This window comes from Melopsittacus undulatus, chromosome 6 (genome assembly GCF_012275295.1).
Source record: "Melopsittacus undulatus isolate bMelUnd1 chromosome 6, bMelUnd1.mat.Z, whole genome shotgun sequence".
In the NCBI taxonomy this organism is placed as follows: Eukaryota; Metazoa; Chordata; class Aves; order Psittaciformes; family Psittaculidae; genus Melopsittacus; species Melopsittacus undulatus.
The window spans coordinates 43,588,703-43,610,118 of NC_047532.1; the positions used below are offsets into that span (position 1 = coordinate 43,588,703).

Below are 21,416 nucleotides of genomic sequence, written 5' to 3' on the forward strand. Positions count from 1 at the left end.
CCCAATTAATTCAGTTTTAAAAAGCACCATTTTTAGAACAGCAAGCATTGTGGTTGATGTAGAGATTTTTAAGGCAGGTATTATTTTGTTAACCATCAACAAACAGAAGTATGCCAATGAGCACTGACACTATGTACGTACATGGTTAATGCACATACCCTGAGGCCAAAAGGTCACTAACGGGATTCCAGGCACAAATGAATACTTCAGATTCATGGCCACGCAGCACCACTGCCTTGTTGGGAGGAATTTCAACATCACCATCTACTTCCATCATATCTGTATGATTATCTGCATTATGGGAAACAACAGTATAGAAAGGTGGATTTTAATATTTTGGGACAGTACACTGTAACTACTGTATGCTTCACGTTCTTTCAGCACGAACATAACAATTCACAATTTATGTAGATCAAAAGTTGACAAAGCTGTAATATCCCTTCATTTTTATTTATGAAGTACTATAAACAAATGGGATGTTTCAAAAATATGAAAAAGCTCTTAACCCTTTTAAAAGTCAGAATCTAAATAGATTTAATTTTGAAACTTTAAACTGAAGCCAAAAGTTAATTCTTTGCTATGTGAAAAAAAAACACTGATGTTGAAAGTACTGACAGTTTTTCAGGCACAATACTGCGCAGTACAATATATTACTAGTCTATGTTGTGCTTTAAAAATACGCTTATGACACATCCATTTTCAAAACTCTTTTCACCAACTGCAGTCAAACAGGTTTTAAATCAACATCTCAGACACTTCATTTACTAAATGGCTTTAATTAATATAATAACATTTGGTGATACAGTAAACTGATAGCAGAGCTTTTTAAACTCCATCAGCAATTACAGTGGAATTGTGGCAATACATAGCTTTCTGTGTGGAAGTGATGTTGAATCCATATTGTTCTGCAAACTGTACTGGAGGTAATTCAACTGGCAGAACAGTTTTCTTGGCAGCTACCATCAATAATTTTCTATTAAAAATAAATTCACACTAGTGTAAATGCAAAATATAAAAAAATGATAAAGAGTTCACCTGCTCTGTATTTGTTCACTGTGGTTGAAGAAACCATTTCACATCTATTACTTAATTTAACATTAAGGGTTTCTGTTGCTGTTTGTATGCATGAGAAAACAGAAAAGGCTAAGAGAACATGCATATTTTAAAGAGCACCATATAAAAAACATTGCTTAAGTTTAAGAGAATCAGTGTCAGTATAATTTGGTGTAGCAGCCAGTAGGGGTTGCTGCAATCACATTTAACAGTGGCTAAGATCTGAAATTTACACCTACTCTATCCAGTTCACAGTTAACAAGTAAATATTCCTTTGAGATTTTTAAATTAAAACATCAAAGTAAAGAGCTTATTTTTTAAGACAAGGATTATTTTTCGAGTTTATTTATCATACAGAATAAGGAAAAAAATCTACTAAAATCCAGCTGTAAAATGCAAAACTTGGACATGGCTTAATGTGAATATTATCTCAAAAGTATCTCTTTTCTCCATGTGCTTTTACACCAAAAGCTGTAGCTCCTCTCAAATATGTAATTCAATAACTTCCAGAACAATATTTTCAAAATCACATTTTAATGCCTGACCAGAATTTTTCTGTACTAAGCTTGATTGTCAGATATGCTCCTTTGACCAGTGATGGCAAATCTTGTTTCAGGAATCACGATTAAAATGGAACCAATGAATAACTCAAACCTGCAAGCAATTGCATTGAGTAAATCATGAAAACTGATACCCATAAAGGAGACAAATAACACAGGATTTGTCTCAGCAGCCATGATGATCTCAGCATGACAAGGAGGTCTGTTCTACAGAGAACTAGTTACAGCTCTCTGACGCAAGGGGCTAGCAGAACCCATCAGAAGTACATTTGCCGAGCTTCACAAGAAATGCTCAGTGTGGATTAGAAAACTCTCTTTACTCATTGTATAGCCAAAGCTGAGAAGATGCAATATTTGAAGAGCTGTCTCTGATTCCTCCCCTCTCTCCACATCCCTTTATGCAAAGGCTCTCAGAGAGTCCTGTGAAAAACCTTCAGATAATGAGAAAGGAGCAGTACTGGAAGTGAGACTGGTCAAAGGAATATTGTGGACTAGTGAATTCAGAAGTCTGCATCTCCTCCTGCCATACGTCAAACGGGGGACAGTCAAAGGTGAGACACCATCTGTTAAAGTATCACCTATGATGAAGCATTCTCTGCAAGATGAAGTGTTACTAGTACCTCTACACATTTACCTCTCTCTTACTAGCTCATAGTATGAGCCTGTACTATGACAAACAATAAGGAAATGATGTTAACATAGGACTGGTGTCCCTGCCCATGGCAGGGGGGTTGGAACTAGATGATCTTGAGGTCCTTTCCAATCCTAACTATTCTATGATTCTATGATTCTATAAGGTCATTTCTGTCTCAACTTACTTGCTATAGTATGTGCTCCATTCTCTTCTCCATTTGCAGTATTTTCTCCATTTTTCGCTGATCCCTGTTGGTTAGTTGCTGCTGCAGCTGCAGCAGCTGCTGCCTGCTGTTGTGCAAGTTTATCTCTGTAGGCCTGTTGTCTTGTCTGTACCACATCAGGCATTACTGCATCTATCAGTGAGAGAGACTCTATCGGCCTACCATCAAACAAGGTACCATCCTAAATAGCAGCAGGGGGAGAAAACAAAAAAAAAAAACACAAGACCAAGTACAAATTAACATTATGGGAATGAATTCCAAGAAAAAAATAAATTCTAAGTTTTGATTTAATAGAGTAAACCAGTTTACAAATGGTGATATTCCATCACTGTTGTGTTTAGGATTGGAATTTTAATCTAAAGTCATCACCATAAATATGCAAAAAAGGCACTGCAGGCCTCTGGCAGAACTTCTGGAGTCAAAAGTTACATGCTTCAAGTTTGCTAAGTAATCTGCTAAAGCAAAAAATTCTGTAAGCTCTGTATGAGTATGATTTCAAACACGACTGGCCACAACAAAATCTAATAGTTTGTTTGAATTGCTGCCAAACATTGCAAGCCTGGTCACTGGCTTGTGAAGTTATACTATCTATCAGACTAATACTTTCCATAAACATATTATCTAGAGAGTTGACTAGTTTTCTTCCTTTTTTTAAACTGTGCTGGCATGCTTTCAAATAACAAGAAAGAATTTTATCCTGAAATGGACAAGACCCAGTTAAAAATACCATGATACATATGCTAGGGCTTTGTAAGGATCTATTTTTAGGAGCTAGAAGGATTACTTGCAATAAATACAGAGTCCCCTTCTATTCCAGTCACTTGCTTTATTTTTCTGAGGCTTCCTAAGGGAAAGGATTTGCTTCACTGAGACTGTGAAAACTACACATAAACAGCAGACATAAAGGAGACTGGAAAGAGAGCAGAATTAGTAAAAAAACCACTTTCCTTCTGTAATATAACTGACATATACAAATGCTGCTAACCTTTCAGGCATAAATGAGAATGGAAACAGGGCAAGGATCTGCACCATCAGGCACGAAGACACATAGCTTTCTGTACTGCTGGAATAACCATTTAAGCATCAAATTTAATAGATCCTACTAAAGATGAATTTTGGCCAGCAAAGGCAAAAAAGTAAACTGGCTTATAACTTCATTCTTCCTGCCACAAATTAAACCCCCCTATCTATCTGGAAACCTTGCCTATGACCTCTCATTACTTCTTTATAATGACACATCACCTAAATGAGAGGTGCTGAGTGCTCTCCCACCTCCCTAGTGCAAGTCTACAAAATAAAAATTAAGAGATTACTTGTCTCAATGATTATCTTATTGCACTTGTCTGGATTTACTACAACAAAATATTAGGGTAAAAGCTCTACAGACAACGGACCTTTAAGCAATGAGCCAGAACACCATGCCTGGTGTTGTGTGGCTGCACTGGGCAGAACCCCTACCCAGTTATGTCAGTCCATTCTGGTTCCACCACTGGAGTCATGGTGAACACCAGCAGTAAGGAATCTGAAGTAAAAGTAAATAAATAGGATACAAGAAAGTTAAGAAAAAATACTAACATTCAAACTTACTGCAAGCAAGGACATAATGCTGCTGCACGCAAAGCCTCCTTACCTCATTAATACTGACTTCTGCCTCTACATACTGCAGACCTTTCTGGATGATGGAAATCAAAGCAGCTGGTGGCACCAGAGCACCATTTATATTAGACTGGCTGATATGGCTCTCTATACCAAAGGTAAATGCTGAATGGGAAAACCCTAAAGACAAGGCAAAGACATCATATTTTTATTTTTATAGGCAATGTTACTTGCCACACCACTGCAGGATCTTCTGTTTACAAACCTATGCAAATTATACAAAGTTATAGCATGTTTATGAACTACAAAAAAACTCATCAAAACATCTCTGTTGTTTGTCTTATGGTTTTAGCTTAAATGTACAAAAAGAGAAAAACAAATTTTATGTATAAACACAGAAGTTATTAATTACAGTATCATTGGCAAAACATTTCTGAGTGACTAAATACAAAAACATAAAATAGACAATTTGGAATAGCATTTACATATACTTACATTTTCTCAAAATATATATATATATATATATATAGTATCACACATAGCATATAATAAAATATCTCTCTCCCATACACCAAGACTCACTTGTTATTTACACTCACTGATTTGCTACCCATGAAAGTGAAATGGATCTGTATGTAGAACAGAATTCCATTCATGGTACAGTTCTGTCATAATTGTGTATATTTTGGCACTTCATCACTACTGTGCACTGATTAAGAAGGAGCAAGTGTGCTATGGTGCAGCACTCCTAGTGGCTTGCTATTTATTTGATCATCCTGAAAAGAAAACTAAACCAAGAGAAAAATAGTTGTTTCAGCAAATTAACTTTACTGACTGAGAATTTTTTTCTTAAACTCCTTTGATGTCCTTTTTTTTGTTTTGGTTTGGTTGTTATTTTTTTCTGTCAGGTAACTAAGAAGCTGACTGCAAACTTTCAAATGATGATAAAGCCATTTTGTAAGTTTGGCTTCCGTAACAAAAGCAATAAGAATAAGAACATGTAATAGCTTTCAGTAAATTCAGATGGAACAATGAGCTTCTGCCTTCTTCTGAAAAGCAGAGACTGAAAAACTCTGCTGTTCACCATTGCTCCTCATGCTGCTTTGTCTCAGAGTTTGAGAAATCCATGAGCAGTAGACATAAGCAGTGGGCAGATGTTACATCAGTCAAACGCATTTTCAAGAACCTTGAAGCCACCCATCAATCACTGAACAAAACTAAGAAACAGTAGTTTCTTGTTAGAAAACAAGGTAATGTACACATTAAAGATGGTCCTTACATTGTTACCTGAAGATTGGGATGGGGGGTATTTTGCTTTAATATGCTGACTTTTTTTTTATGTATTGCTAAGGTCATATTCCCTCCTGCTAACTGACAATCATCACTTGTTCATTTCCTGGGGCATGCCCTGATTTCCAGCTAAATACACCTGTTCTAAATGTAGGCTGCTTAAGGCAATTGGTATCATAGCTGTAAGTAAAAGATAATGTCTTTTACGTAGCTTGAAGATCAAAAACCACTGCAAACCCCTCTGCAACCATATGGCTACATCTAGAAACCCAAATATGCAACATAAACTGCTAATCCAATAGGGTTTGGGAAGTTTTAAAAATAAACTGTCAAGGGAACACTACTGCATTCTATGCTGTATTTTCTAGACACAGTCAGTTTGGACAAATATGACAGGAAAAAAGTTCCTTTTCAAGTTTGACAGTATTCAACCAGCTCTTATTCCTAAGAAGCAAGAAGCTTTGGCTAGCCTAACACCAAAGGACAAAATCCTCCAAGAAAGTCTCCTCCAGGAAGGAAGTATTTTCAGAACATAGAAGTCACTCCTGTAAGAAAAATCTGTGATCTGTACTTCAAATGATACAAGTTACACCAGCACAGTTGCCACTTCTTCCTTTGAAATACAGCAACATCCACCCTCCCCCACAGTCACATTCGTGTAAGGAATTCAGCCATGTAAGAGCACCACCACTCCAAGATAAACACAGGAAAAACAGTATTTTGGTGGTCATCCCTTTTTCTTTCTCATGCAGCCCCAACAAAAATGGTGTGAAGTATCATCAGCATCCTGTAGATAAGGGATCTCCAGGAAAATGCATTTCTAGCAATCCTTGGTTGGTTGACTGCCATCTGAAGATTCCAAATGGCTACATCTGATTAAGTTACAGAAGGTAACTTGGCAGAAATTCATTCTCTTGTTGAGAAAAAACACCAAGAAACAGTTCAGATAGAAGCACATGCCTACTGGCAAAATAATTAAATGAGTCCATGTTTGCTAAAGCCAGTTGCAGATGAATACCAAGTAAATAATGCATTATTTAACAATCAGAATTGTAAGAACTCACCTGACTCTTGCAAGTATCTATATACCAGGAAGTTAACCTCATCACTGCTTATACTCATCTTTATTCCCAGTTAAACCATGAGGTCACAACAAAGGACACAACCCTGAAAATAAAGAAGTAGGTCAATTAAATATTTTTAATTCCTAATACATATTTCTTAAACACTGTATTTATAAAGTAAGTGGCTCCCTGGCAGCATAGACAATCATCTTATTTTATAATGCAAATAGGTCTAGTCATGAAAAAGTAATTTCTCTCACCACAATGTAAAGGTCAGTAAATTAAATATTGAAGGGACAGATTCTCAAGTGACACAAATTGGTAAGAGCTGGGGAACTATGCCGCTTAATACCAGTACTAAAAGGGCCTCATTTCACAGGTTTTTAAAAAAAATAATCAAGTGAGTTTCATCTAACCAACATTACTGCTATAGAACACATTTTTCAACATGTGGATTTCTCTCTACCTGTATAACAAAGACCTAGACCTTGGTTTCACATTGGTATCCAGATAAGTTCCGATTTTTACTTTCTCATCCTCTTCAATTTTTAGGTACTCCTGCTCTAGTAAAAAGGTGCAACATGGGTTGTACCACATATCTGTTCAAAGAAAGCCCAGATAGTTCCACTAAAAATTAGAAAACATCTCAGCCATACACTTAGGTTTTGCAAAAGGAATTCTCAAAATCAGAAACCAACTTTAACCAGACCATTTTCAGTAACTTTTCTCTAAACTTTCACTCAATGCTTTAAAATATGGAGGGACATCTACACACAATTTCCCCTTGATTTTATTAACAGTAAATATTCAGCATGGCAAATACTGTATCAGAAGATACATGCTTTTGGATGACAAATTTTGAAAATATGAAGCAACAGCAGTCTTTAAAACACAAAAGATAGTAGAGACGGAAAACATTATTTTACTAAATTTAAGCCTTATTTTTGAGAACATTCTCAAGACTTTTGAACGTTTGATAATACTAATTTTTCTATGGCATCTAGTAAATAATAAAAACATCAGATCCACAACATAGTATGAAATAGGGTCCATCTCCTGTTCATAGTATTCACTCAACACTTTTCATTAGCAGACCTTCAAAGATTTTACCCAGCCACCCACCACTATCACTTTCCCCTACGGAACTACAGTCTGAGAAGGTGAAGGACTTTCCTACTGTTATTTGACAGTTCAACCTGGAACTGACACAAAAAATGGGGCCACAGAAGAGGTTTTCCTGTTCCATTTGCAATAAAAACTTCTTGTTACATGGCTGCGTGGTCAGGCCACTCATCACTGTTGCCCAAAGTGGGAAAGCAGTGAACATGGCAATAAGCAACAACTATGAGATTATGATTGGAGGAGATTATGATTTTAGATTGGATATAAGGAAGAAATTCTTTACTGTTAGGGTGGTGAGGCACTGGAATGGGCTGCCCAGGGAAGCTGCAAATGCTCCATCCCTGGCAGTGTTCAGGGCCAGGTTGGACAGAGCCTTGGGTTGCATGGTTTAGTGGGAGGTGTCCCATGGCATGGGGGCTGGAACTAGATGATCTTAAGGTCCTTTCAAACCCTAACTATTCTATGATTTGCATTACAAGGCTGCCATACATATTCTTTCTTGGTATCTTTTCCTGGCAAAATTTCTGAAGGAAACAGGAGAAAATGACTTTATCATCCTACTTCTGAATTTTAACAGTCAATTGCAAACAAATTTGATGGTGAGAATAGCTCTTCAAGATGTGACTTTCTATAAATCCCATAATGTTGTAGAAGAAAGACCCAATTAAACTCCTCAAGAAGAGAGGCTACAGTATGTACCTGGACATCAAAAGGAGTGTGTTTGGTCAAAACACATGAACACTGATGAGTCAATGAGCACATGGACACCCCCAAACCCACCACAGCCACGTGGCCACCTTCCAGCTAATAGCCAGGGGTAAGAGGGAGGGCAGCACACACTGCCCGCTTTGTTTGAAGAGGGACCAGGAAGAGTAACACAGCCCAAGTGCTGCACAGGGAGGGCTCAGAGCCAGCAGGGGCCAGTGGGAGAGCTGGGGTTATCCTGCAGGGAAAATGGGGGGTTGTAAAGGGTGCTGGATGTGTTCACAGAAACCCAGGTTTCACGTTTACAGAGCAGCTTGAGCATACTGTGCTGCCAAAGGTAAGAAAGATGGCTTTAGTTGACTAAAGAAATAAATACAAATACAGAGCTACTTTAAATCCTTCTAATTTCTATATGAAAAAATAACTGATCAAGTGCAATAGCTTCTAGACAGTCCAACACAACTGGCAAAGAAAGGTGCTTTCATACTCAAGCCACCACACCCCTCCACAGCCCCCCAGCATTGTCTGACATACAAGGTATGCCTGCCAAACTACAACATAGCTTGATGACTTGTTTATTGAGCAGTGTGCGAAATTAATGTAATTTTTAGCCATTTCATGCATTAGCAACTGATTCTGCCATGTGCAGGATCAAACGTTTTATTTAGCTATGTTTTTTTGTCACACCTGGCATAAACTATCTTAAAGACTGCTTCTTAGAGAAGTTCTGTACGAAACAATATTCTCCTTAGGGGAAAAAAAAAAGGTAACTAAATTACTGAAGACTCGTAAAGAAGCCTTTTTATATTCCATACGTGCACAAACAGTGTACTTCATAGATCTAATATTGATTTTTGAAATCTTGCTGCCTCATTGAAAAGGTAGATCAAAATGCAGAAATCAGATGAAAATGCCATTTGCTACACAGAGATGACCTACATTTTTAATATAAAATGCCCCCCACCCCCCACAAAAGCAGAATTGTGGAGATGCCACATAATTTCACCCATTACATAGCTGGATAGCTAAAGAAAATAAAAGCTAACATTTTGCTTGTCTGTCAAAAGCGTTATTCATCCTGTCCAAGTCAAATGAGTATCACTTTTCAAAGCTTGTTCACAGTGTTTTCCAGAAGATGCTTTGGTAAGGCAAGGAGTACGGCCATATGCTGTCCTGCCCGGCTATCAAGAGGTGGCAGTGCAACACTGGCTTTGGTACCCTAAAGGCCAGAAAAACAAGAATGTGTTCAATAAATATACAGTTTGCCTGATGAGGACATGAAACCGAAAAGGGCTCAGAAGATTCCATTTTTTTACCACGATATTGCTTTATCTTTTTTTTTTTATGCGTATTCAAATTTTGTGAAAATATTTCTGTATTTATCCCTCATCACAGGCCCAGTCATTCAGCCCTGGAGACAAACATCACTCAGCTATCGCACAGTCAAGGGAAGTGAGGAAATGCGAACAGATCAAGCAACATCAAACCACCTTCCTGCCCATCCCGAAAGTAAACTATCCCATTAAAGAGAAAATAGAGCAAAAATACAGAGAGAGGATACAATAATTATTTCTGCTTGACAAACTTTGAATTGATACCAGGCTTGATTCTGGCTGCTGGGCTTATGCTGCCAACCCTTGAAAGCAAGGGCTGAGCCAAATACCTCAGCAAAGGGCTCTGCAATATAGCCACCTCCAGCCTCAGGAACAGACTTTGCAGGCAGATGAAGAAGCAGGTCAGAACTGCATGAACCCCATCATACATGATGGGGAAGCTGCTGCTGTTTCTAGCCCTGGGAACCGTGCTGCCTCCTTCTTTCTTCACAACTTCCTGGGATGTAACCAGAAGGAACAACCTGAGACTGTGGCAGCAAGAGGATGATGGAGAAATGGAGCAGAGGTAGGATGGGGAGAGGACCCACTGACCCCAAGGCCACCAGCCATGTTGCTCTCAGTGCTCAACATGCATGGCCTCCCCTTCATGCTGAAGTTACAACTTACCATGGATGTCTGCCAAATTAAAAACAGTAATGGGAAAGAAAATAAAACTGCTAACCTATGAACCATGTGAACAACAGTTTCCCTAATGCCCCAACGCAGCCCCAGGGCTTGTTTGGGAGGTGACAGAGAAGATTTCTTCATGGTGTCATGTAAATGGAAACACAAACACGAACAGAGGAGGAAAGGCTGAAAATAAATAGAGGAGGGAAAAAAAACCCAAAAAGATTTACCTTTATGTATGCACCCATGCATGTACACGCCCCACGTACTGACAAATCTACCCCATTAATACTGGTTTATTTTCCCTAACTCCCCTATTTATATGTGCAATCAAGTACTTATTTTTGGCACTTAATAGGTATTAATATTGCCTTTTATTTTAGATACAAGAACTAAAGAACCAAAAGGACAGAAAAAAATGAGCTAAAAATAAATAGATGTGACACATGACTCCTATCAGTCTTAAATTTCTAGCCTAATTTGCAAACCCCATTAAATATATCTCACAGTATCTATGCCCCAAATCCATTCTGAAAATAAAACAAGATCCTTGAGGACCTTTTTTCTGGCCCTTATAAAAATTCCAAGTCTTCATCCAAACATTCCATGAATTTACAGGAAATACAGCAAAGTATGATGCACCCACACTACTGTTTTAGCTCCAAATGTGCTCTTAAAGGAAATCTCTCCCACTTGCCTCTACTTTTGTTTTGCATGTTGGAGCAGTCACAGTGCATGTGAAGTAGATTCTTTATCAGTACAAGCAGGATTAAAACAACCAAACAGAATTAAAACATGGGTTAAAAAGGATATGCACAAAGGCTTATAAATCATGCCCATATTGGTTTCAGGCTTCCAGTCCCTAGGACCACACCAGGATCCATATCAATTGCTCAAAACAGAGCCCACTTCCGCACATCTCAGTCTCTCAATCCACACGTGTCACTGCAATGTTCAGTAATGCCACAGTGCCAGTGAAACTGTATTAAGGCATAGCTAACCCGTTGCCCTGTTCTCCTTCGGTCATCTGAAACCACTGGTTATCTGTAGGATCCCCAGCCAAAACCAGCACAATCCCCTTCGTAAGTCTGTGGTTTGTAACACCACTGTTCAGTTAGAAGCAACACAGTACCAAGATATCCCAGGTAATTTTTAATGTTGCTATAGAAAGTCTCTGAACTCCCAAAATTTATCAGACATAAAGCTTATTGGCCATAAAAGTCAATTGTCTATACAGATGCTGGCCTCAAGATCTACTCAAGAACTAGAAGTACCACAGGTCAGGAACAGAAAAGACGCACGTCTGTGCTTTAGACAAACCGACCCACCCATTCCAACTCTAAATCCATGTCAGAAGTCCCACAAGGAGTCATTTAGAAACTGCTTTTTTCAAAGGAAATGAGGTTTCTTGTCCCAAAGCCAACATACCAACTCCGACTTAGCTTCCACAGAGCAAAAATTAGCCTGTATTTCTATAATAAGCCTACAGTAACTCAGACACATAGATGTCACAGAGGCTTCTCCATCCCTTGAGGATCATTCTACACTTTCATACCTGGCATAAAACTTACAAGTAAAATTCATTATAATGAGATTAAGTTGCACTATCACAAGCACTGGCTCTGCAGCCTAATGGAAGCCCAACAGTACAAAACTGATTGCATTTCTGACAAATTATTATTCTACTCTGCAAGTTCATGCTAGCTGTGTACTCTTCTTCCAGGTTCATGCCAAATGCTGGAGAACAGATGCCACCTGATATGGCTCTTGACCTAATAGTTGTTTTGTTTCTTTCTTTTTAGAAAAAAACCTGAACTAGCAGAGAAAGTTCATACATCAGATTAGTGCCCTGTATCTCTATCACAGTTTTATAACATATAATAAATCTAACTGTAGCAAATCTATTATATCATCAAAAAACAGCCTAAGAAAGTAATACTTCTGCAGTTTTAGGTGGGCTCTAACACATCCTAATTGGGCAGGATAAGAGAAAAACCTGTCAGGTTGCTGTGAATCAGACTTCCTCAAAATACACCAATCATTAGTTTGATACCAAATGTGGTAAGTTAAAAGGCACAGATAATGCTCTGGGTAGCTCTGAAAAATGTTCAATGTTCAGATATAAACAGGAGTCTGGCTACAGAAACAACAAATCCCCTACAACAGAAATATTGCCGCTAGTCCTTTTATTTTTCCCTCTTTCATAAGAAGTCCAGACAAATATTTTGCCAGCATGTGTGCACATAGTGATATCTTTTTCTTTTAACTGCTGCTTAAGAATCTTTTTTTTTAAATGACTACAATGATTTATAAGAAAAAAAAAAAAAAAAAAGCAAGTTACATGACCCAACATGGAAGTTTTTGTTATTCCTCCCCAGACCCCTGAAATTGTGTTCATGTCCTCTGGGAAGTTTTATTACAATTCTGCTTTACATCCGTATTACCTCTCTCAAAAATAAAAATGAACTCCTGCGTTCAATACACAATTCCTCTTCATTACACTTTGCAACTAACACTGGATCTCCTCAGCCTGGCAAATCCACCTGCTGAGTTCAACTGCTAAGTGCTTGCTGTCATGGTGACTCAGGAGACAGACAATACACCACAGCTCAGGGAAGTGCTGATAAAACTGCATCCAGGTTGATTAAGACTGAGGCACCAATGCCACCAAGTCTGCTTGGATTTATCATATCAGAGGTGCTGAATAAAGAGAAAGGGTGCTATTTAAGTCCAGCCACTCAGACCAGGTAAACTCCTGGATGCATGAGGTTTCAGAAGGACTTCATTTGGGTACCAAATCTACTGTGTGAGTACCTTGCAGAACTGGAGTCTTAAACCAGGGCTCCACAAAACACTGCTGTTGGTGACTGATGCCGTACGAAAGCCTTCTCCAAAGACTCTTCCCAAGATGTGGTGTGTATACCCCAAATAGCTGCTGAACTCAGTAAAAATATATTCAAAGTAGAGTTATGTATAGCCCTTTAGAAATAGTTTATAAAAAGAAAACTCGCAAAATAAATTGGTGGTTCCTGTATACCAAGCAGGCAGTGTATGACCAATGTTGTATGTCCTTCTGTGTAAGAAATTATTAGATATCAATTTCAATCAAAAGAACATGTTCTCATATTAAAAAAAAAAAAAAATTGAGTTTTCTTTAACCGCTTCAACTGATTGCTCTAAACACTCCTATTTCACATCTTCACTTTAGAGATAAGGTGCAATATTGCATTGGGCACAATACAAATAAGCCTTTATTAAAGTTCTACTATCTGACAATCTGCAATTAGGAGTTCTTTATAACCTTCTGAATTTAAACGAAAATGATTTTTAACTGAAATGTACAAGCTTTGCTGTAATACATCTCAAAATGAAAGTTATTTTCTGCATTTTTACCTATATCTAAATTGCTATTATTTAAATTTGCCCTTTTTTATTTTAAGATTCAATAACCTATGTCAGATGTGAACTTGCAAAAAACCAAAAATCTGTACTTCTACCTAGTGAACCTTCTTACTGATTTCCCACATGATCAGGTTTTACTAGTTTTCCTTCTAGCAATTTAAACTACAAGATGCTTCTCATGTTCTAAATACTGCATTGCTTTTAATCTCAAAATACAGCTTCATTTCCAAATACTAAAAAAAAATACTTTTTCCTCTCCTCATCTGAATTGTTTTCCTTAGCTCAGGAGATAAATATTTGCATTCTGTACTTCAGCTTTAGTGACCTAATTTATGGCAACAGCCTCTGTCTTTCTGTGCCAGTTTGAGAGTATGAAGCATACAAGATGACAAAGCCACTCTGAAATTTTCTGAAGAACAAGAATTAGAGCCCTGAAAGGAATTAAAAAATAAAATTGCCAAAACCACCCAAAACCTTAGCTAAATATACTGCCTACTTATCTGAGTAGTCAGTCCCCAGAAATGCCAAATGCAGTCCTGACTACTATTACAAAATAAGCTGCAGATGAAGCCCATTTGTTGGTTTTGCCTAGAGCAAAGTAGTATTTAATTACTGAACTATGAATCTCCTCCCCAAAGTCATATGCTGCACGACCCAGGAGACAGGGATTCCGGATGTTTCTGTAGAGAGAGAAACAAGCCACAGTATATTCCGCATCATATTTCCAGGGCTATGGCTACAAAGCTGCAAAGTTCTATGCTTTCTAGAGTCTTCCTGGACAGCTATATGGCATTTTGTAGTGATTCTTGGCTGCCATATTCTGTAAATCTCTAGACTGACTAAAGACTAAGGGATATTTCTGGTACTGACACTTTCTTCAGCCTTCTCTAGGTTCTTAAACATCTTTTTTATCTTGTTATAGTGCAACACAAGAAGAAATTAAGTGCTTAGGGGAGACTTTTTTTTCTCCTTATTTCCTGTATTAGAATAGCAAATGATTATCGTATATTAGTATTTGAAAAACTTTCCAAACATTTGGGGAACAATGAAAATAGACATCTCTTTCCAGACACAACTCTTCTGCAAGATAATTACAACCCTATTGAAATGGAGATAGTCGCAATACATCTTTCTTGAGAAGCAAATACACTATTCCTCAAAACTTAAAAGACAAACTTAGCTGCTCAGCACATGCACCCATATTCCAGTAAAACCACCAGCAGAAGAAAATCCTGCCTCAATTTTGACTACTTCATCAAAGTTGTTCCCAAATTCCCACAAGATCCAAAGCCCAACACCTAGTCTCACTCCCCGGGGGGCAGCTAAGGAGAGGGTTTTTAATCACAGACTCACTGATGCACGCAAATTAGGATTAAATGAAAACTGTTCAAAAGCAGTAGTTAAAAGGTAAATCACCATCCTCTTTCAATACTTGAATAATTTTTAGAGTGCTCCAAGAAATATAACCAAATGTTATGATATTCTCCTTAATAGAACAGCTCATCCAAACTAAAGGCATTTTGTTGGAAAGAAGGAAGCCATGGCTTGATGAGATGACCTATAGGGTTAGACGGTCCTACCTGCACAGAAGTTGGGCAGATGCTCATAGCAGAAAAACTGGAAATGCAACATTTGTAAAACTGATCAGAAACAGCTGACTGATGACCAAAATTAGCACAGTTATCTGGGGAAGCAGCAGTATTCATTCAGTTCAGCCAGTATTGATTACTTCACAAGATGTCCTGCAAAGTCCACATTCTAGGCTCTGTATGCTAAATATACCAAAGTCTGTAATGGAGAGGGAAATACCAAACAAATGCTTGCTGTTACTCCAGGGAGAGGCATCTGTCCCCCAAAAAGGAAGAATTTTCTTATTGGTGGGGTCCTCAAAGAAACAGTGGCAACATCAAGCAAGCTGTAGTTTCCATTCTCAGCTCATTAGAAAGTTGTCCCTTTAGACAGAGTTAGAATCCTTCATGAACACCTAATTTAAATAAAGACTTTTGCAGTCAAACTAACAGACCCTGTCCCCAAAAGGCTTTGTAAAATTGCTAACTGGTTTTAAGTGCCAAAGTAACAGTGTACTAAAATTCTCTGGATCTAGATACCAAATAACAGTAGGTTGCTGGAATCAAATACAAAAAGACAAAAACTGGAAGAAGAATTATCTGCTATGTTGTTTAAAATCCCATGCAATTTACCTCTTTGGCAAGCGCCCAGTTCTAAGCATACAACTATATGACTGCTAATTTCCCATGCTGCGTTAAAGCCTTAGCAAAAAAATTAATTATGGATGAATGTGGGAACACACCCATTAAAATCCCTGCCTGGATCAAACTGTGTAAAAATTTCAGAGAAAATAAGGGATTGAGAAGAGCTCTTGAGTCAGTCAAAGTGAGCCCTATCAAGAGCTTCTGCTGAGATTAAGGTAGGGGAGCAGCAATGTCCAAGAAATGCCTTCTATTTGTGACCATGCACCACTGAAAATAAATATAAGAATTATGGTTTTAGCTTTCTGATCAAAAATGTGTAGAAATTAAACTGGTAAACAGAGTTAAAGATCTCCACACTGTGCTAAGTTTCTGCTCTTAGCTGATTCTTTCTCATTTTCACTGCTGGAAAACCCACCAAATAACACAGCCTGTAAGCCTGATCAAGAGCATACCATTTTTCCAATACATTGTTCCTGATGTTCCCACAATAGATCATTCAAGGCTCTAAGGGATTGTGTCAATTAAATTGAATGATGTCGTCGCCTGCTGGTACATAAATGCAAAGGCAAAGCTGAGGGGGTTTATTTTCAAAACAGGAGACATTGATCCTGTGACAATGTTCCATTACCCTGACTTTATTTCTATTAGAGACAGTGATTACATCTACATCAATTGCTCTAGCTGATGGATACTGGTGTACTAACAGTGACACAGTTTTTCACTATGCCGCTGCTGCTGACCTGCACACTGATAGCTTACAAAAAATTATTCATTCTGAGGTTGGACTGATGCTACTTATTTATCAGTGGAAAACTACTGAAAATTAGGCAGACTTTCATAATTAGTCAGCTTTCAACTATTTGTGGTTTTGGGTTGGTTGTTATATGTATTCTGGAAATCTCACTGTGGAACAGTGATTAGTGACAATGTAGCCTGGAACGATTATGTTAGGATTAAAAAGTTTATATTGCTAGCTGATGGTAATAAAACAGCATATGTAGTTTTACAAGCATCTGTGGAAAGATATCTCTGCACACCTACAACAGCATCTCTATTTTGACTGGGGACTTTTTCATACGGATGTATGGACTCTTCTTCCATTTCCCCATGCCATTACCCTTTTACAGTTTCTATCCGCTGTACCTGCTATATTTCCCAAGCTGGTGATCCATCTTCTGGCTTTCATCCCAATTTGACATACAATCTTCAGCCTGTGGTCACACACCTGCCCTGGTTTTCACCTCTTCACCATGCAACTGCCTGCATGTACTCTGCACTCCTGAATTCACCTCTCCAACCATATTCAGGGGTGCTGCCTTTATCTGTACTACCTTCAGTTGCTTCCTTTTCTATATTCTTCTTTCACCACTTCTCTCTTGCTACACAAGTTGCTAACATTTTGCACGAATAAACTGATGGTTGAAAAAAATTCAATTAATCTTTAGAACAGTGATTTCTCTTTCACCTAAGCCCTGTTCATTTTATTTGTCCATGTTTGTTTAGCCTTGTGCCCCCAGTCATGTCCTGAAGTGCTTTCAAGAGAAAGGCCTTTGTAAGACTTGCTTCAGTGTATTTATCACAATGGGTTCCCTCTTTCTTGGTTTGCAAGGTTTTTTAATGCTGCCATAACAACAAACTGAGGTGATTTGAAGTTATACCTACGCAGAATAACAGCACAGCGGAGGCTGGAGTTAGCAGCATCTGATTGAGTGCAGAAACCGAACAGCAGCACACCTGCCAGAGCCAACCAGCATCTTCTCATGGCACCCCTCTGCATCATGCTGACACCTATAACTCACATTAAATACAAGGCTGGGCACCTCTTTGGTGAAGTCCATTCCATACTGCATATCTTTAGCTTTTCCGTAACCAAAAGTAACACAAAAAGACCCCAAGTCTTCCTCTACAGTATGCCCTGGTACTCACAAGGCTGAGCATGTGTGGAACCAAGCAGCCCCTGCCTAGGAGATCCAACTGCATTCAAACGAACAGCAATGAATTTTGGTAAAGTCTTAAGTTTTTAAGTTTTGAAGCACTCTTTAGAGGCCACCACTGCTTCGTGGCTTTGAATTGCATCTTTTTGGTGAAATTAGAGGTTTTAATGTTTTATTAAAGTTGCTATCATTATTTAGGCAATTATCCTGAATTTCTGCATGTCTCTGGGACCTGGTTTGTCTTTCCCAGTGAACACCCTAAAACAAAACTAGGACCAAATGCACTTAGATCAGTCTGGCCACAGACAGCTACGCAACCATGACATTTTCCAAAGGGATCTGCTCACGCACTTGCCCTGTCCTTGGCGTATGAGCCCGAACACTCTCACCTCAGCTTTTTTAGCACCTACAAAGCTAGTATTAAGTGCAGATTTTATTTTCAGCACATAAGTTGACAAAACTACCCTATAAATAATACTAACTACATAAAAAGAGGAAGAGAAGCATTTCCTGCAGTGGAAGATCCAGGGGAAGGTGTTGCTCTCTGTGTGTGAGCATCTTCCCTAACTCCTACATTATTTTAGGAAAGATCTTGGATTGTCTGGCACAGCACGTAACTTCTGCAGTGCTGGGGATATAAGTGTGTGATTTGATTGGGGGTTGGGGGGGGGGGGGGCGGGGGGAAGAGAGACAGTAACGAGGTGCTCTGTTCACAGAGCAGGTGAAGAGGGTTTGATCTATTCTAAATGGAAATAAACCTATCTTATTTCCCCACTGTTAAGCCTAGTCTTATATGGCTTTCCTGTGAGAAAAGAAGTTCTGGAATTATGTACTCTGACAGCATCTAGTTTGGGGATAACAAATAATTCTTCTGAAATTCCTATGTGAGCACAGGAAAGCTGCCATTTTTTTCCTGAGGCAGATGTTCTGTTGAATACTAACAGCTCCGAGTCTGCTGCTTCTGAAAAAATGAAGAATGAAATGTAAAACCCCTGTGAGGAAATACCATCATGGGGTCAAAAAAAGAAAAAAAAAAAAACCCAAACAACCTCACAAGACACAGAGAAGATCCTTCAGTTACAATTCATTACAATTTCAAGTCAAGAAAATGTAAACTGTTAAGAAGGATGGATATCTCCAGCTTTAGTGGCCAGTAATCAAAGCAACTTCATCAGAATTTGCTGCTTACTGAAAAGAAGGCCATATATAATCATTTATCTTTTAATTTGGGATGAAGAAAAATCAAACAGCACCCTTCAGAGAGGGAAGGCAATGAATTAATTGTATTAAGAATGCAGGGGTTTGTTGTGATTTTTTTTTTAATAAAAGCATCTGATTACTTCTGACTACTAGGGACAAGGCTAATATTAGTAATGAGTTACATACTCATGGCAAACAGATAGAATGGTACTTATAAATGTTAACAGTAGAAATGCTCTGTACTTTAGACATGTTTTTCTCTATTAACAGATATTAAACATGTTGAGAATCTAACTGTAGTTGGTCAGCAGAATTTGGTATTGAAAATATGTGCTAACATTCATCATATTTAGTGCTCAAAGTTCCCTACAGCCATGAAAGATATCCTAAAGTCTCAAATAAATTAAATATAAATTGACAAGTTCTTTCTAGCCCCAAGATGTTAACCTCAAAAGATTTAAGGCCATGTAACTCATGACTGACTGCAGCATTATGCATGAATGGAGAGTTTTAAAGAAAGCTTAAGAAAGTTTACCCTCAGATTGAAAATTCAGCTCTTTCCTTTACCCAAGCATTTTCACATCCAGCCCTGCTTACTAAAGTTGCCTGAAATGAGCCTGTAAGAATCTGCAGGTGAATAACCATTATGAGTTCATGACCTTTAAAAATAAAAATTAAGGATCATTCCCCCCCCACATTCACAAACCCAAAGGCAGACAACATGCTTCTGCAATTGGTCATATGAATGTAAAAAAACCTCAAAGTGCAAATCTACATTAGGTATGTTTACTCCCACACTCCTCACTATCCCTGCCTTATTAGATAGCTAATCCGCAAAACCAAGCATCTTTTCCTTACAGCTACTCAGATATCACCTACAACACAACTTCCTTTTATTTCCAAATAAAACCCAAATGCAAGAACAGTATTAGAAGGGCAAACAACTGCTCTGAATCTTTAAAAGCTGTCTGCAACATTTTTGCTCAAGAATAATCAAATTACAGTGCCTGAACTTAAATGACAGAAACTAGTTACCAAAAAAGATCAAGTGCAAAAAGGCTGCATGAAACCATCCTCACCCCAGCTTATTTTGTTTTTAATTGAAGACTAATTAGCAGGAAGAAATTATTAAATCAGAGCATACCTCACAAAAAGAGATGTACTAAGATTTAATGCTTACAAATTAATTTTACAAAAAGGATGGTTAAAGTGGATCCAGGAATTAACCACTTACTTTAGCACCTAAAGATTTAACCTCAGATGGACTTTGAAATTGGGTAGCTAAATTTACCAGAAGCACCTAAATCACTTAGAAGCCTTATTGGAATTGACTTCTAACGAAGAGCAGGATGTGAAGTGTCTGCCTCTTCTAGCAAGTTGATGTGCCTCTCAAAACCCGTGAAATAAATTAAAACACAAACACTGTCTGACAAACATGATTTCTGGTATGCAAAGAGACAAAGCTGCTCTTATCTGCTCAATTTAAATCACGTATTACTCAAGTAAGAGTTTAATATCCATGATCTTAGCTCTCCTAAGGAGACCAAGCACGGCCACTCCAGAACATGACTGACTGCAGCCACAGACAGTATGTAATAATTAATTTGTCTTCAGTTGTGACACAGCGTGATCAAGTACTTGTCCTATTTTCTATGTGCAACCTAAAATAACAAAAATGTGAGAGCAATGTAAAATTGTCAATTCTTCTTTCACTGCCATATATACCAATTTGCAATACACATGCAATCTGTTAAGATGTTATCAAAAAATAAAGCAACAACAACCCAAGCAACATCTTGGAGATGTTGTACCAGCAAATGCAGCTAGTCAAGCAGGTATGTGCCTAAGGCAGCTCTAGAAATGAGCAGCCTAGAGACAGGTTAAAAAGGGTGCTGGTATAGGTTGTAAGGGCAAAATACTGCTTTACTTCTACTGAAATAAATGGGAAGACTGGGCATTCCTGGTCCATCATTCCATCATTGTTGGTCTCTCACGGCTGTCATGGCCTCTGCCACAAACTGTCCAGGAGGCAGCAAGACAATAACCGAAGAATGAGAGAGGCAATTAATTGACTTGCATAACCCCTGCCTCAGATTGCACTGGACACTCAACTACACAAGAAGCTGAGATGCAGACCTGAGACCCTTGCCAGGAGAGAGGTAAACAAAACCACCTCTGCTATGTTAATCACCTTCGATGCAGACATTCAATCACCGTATCTTTACATTTAATAAAAAACTCACTCATGCCTTCAAAGGTTTGCCTAGACATTAAGCTGGTGTCCTTTCCTACCTCCAGCATCTGCTTATTTTTATTTCTCTAAATGAAGCTGTATCAAGGGTGTTTTGGCAGAATATTAAGAACAGCATATGTGCTGAGGAGATATGCATGGAGGAGTAATACATGGAAGAGACATGCAA

The 21,416-nt window shown here is 38.2% G+C and overlaps 1 protein-coding gene across 2 annotated transcripts in view; it reads right to left on the bottom strand.

Moving 5' to 3' along the window:
* TBL1XR1 (TBL1X/Y related 1) overlaps positions 1 to 21,416 on the bottom strand; it is a 114,186-nt gene that overhangs the window by 15,428 nt on the left and 77,342 nt on the right. For both annotated transcript variants that reach the window (XM_034063713.1, XM_034063714.1), the window contains 4 exons: positions 6,421 to 6,523; positions 4,101 to 4,246; positions 2,432 to 2,651; positions 159 to 291 (listed from right to left, as the gene is read on the bottom strand). In XM_034063713.1, the coding sequence (XP_033919604.1) occupies positions 159 to 291; positions 2,432 to 2,651; positions 4,101 to 4,246; positions 6,421 to 6,478 (557 nt within the window). In that variant the 5' untranslated portion in view covers positions 6,479 to 6,523. The remainder of the gene's footprint in view (positions 1 to 158; positions 292 to 2,431; positions 2,652 to 4,100; positions 4,247 to 6,420; positions 6,524 to 21,416) is intronic.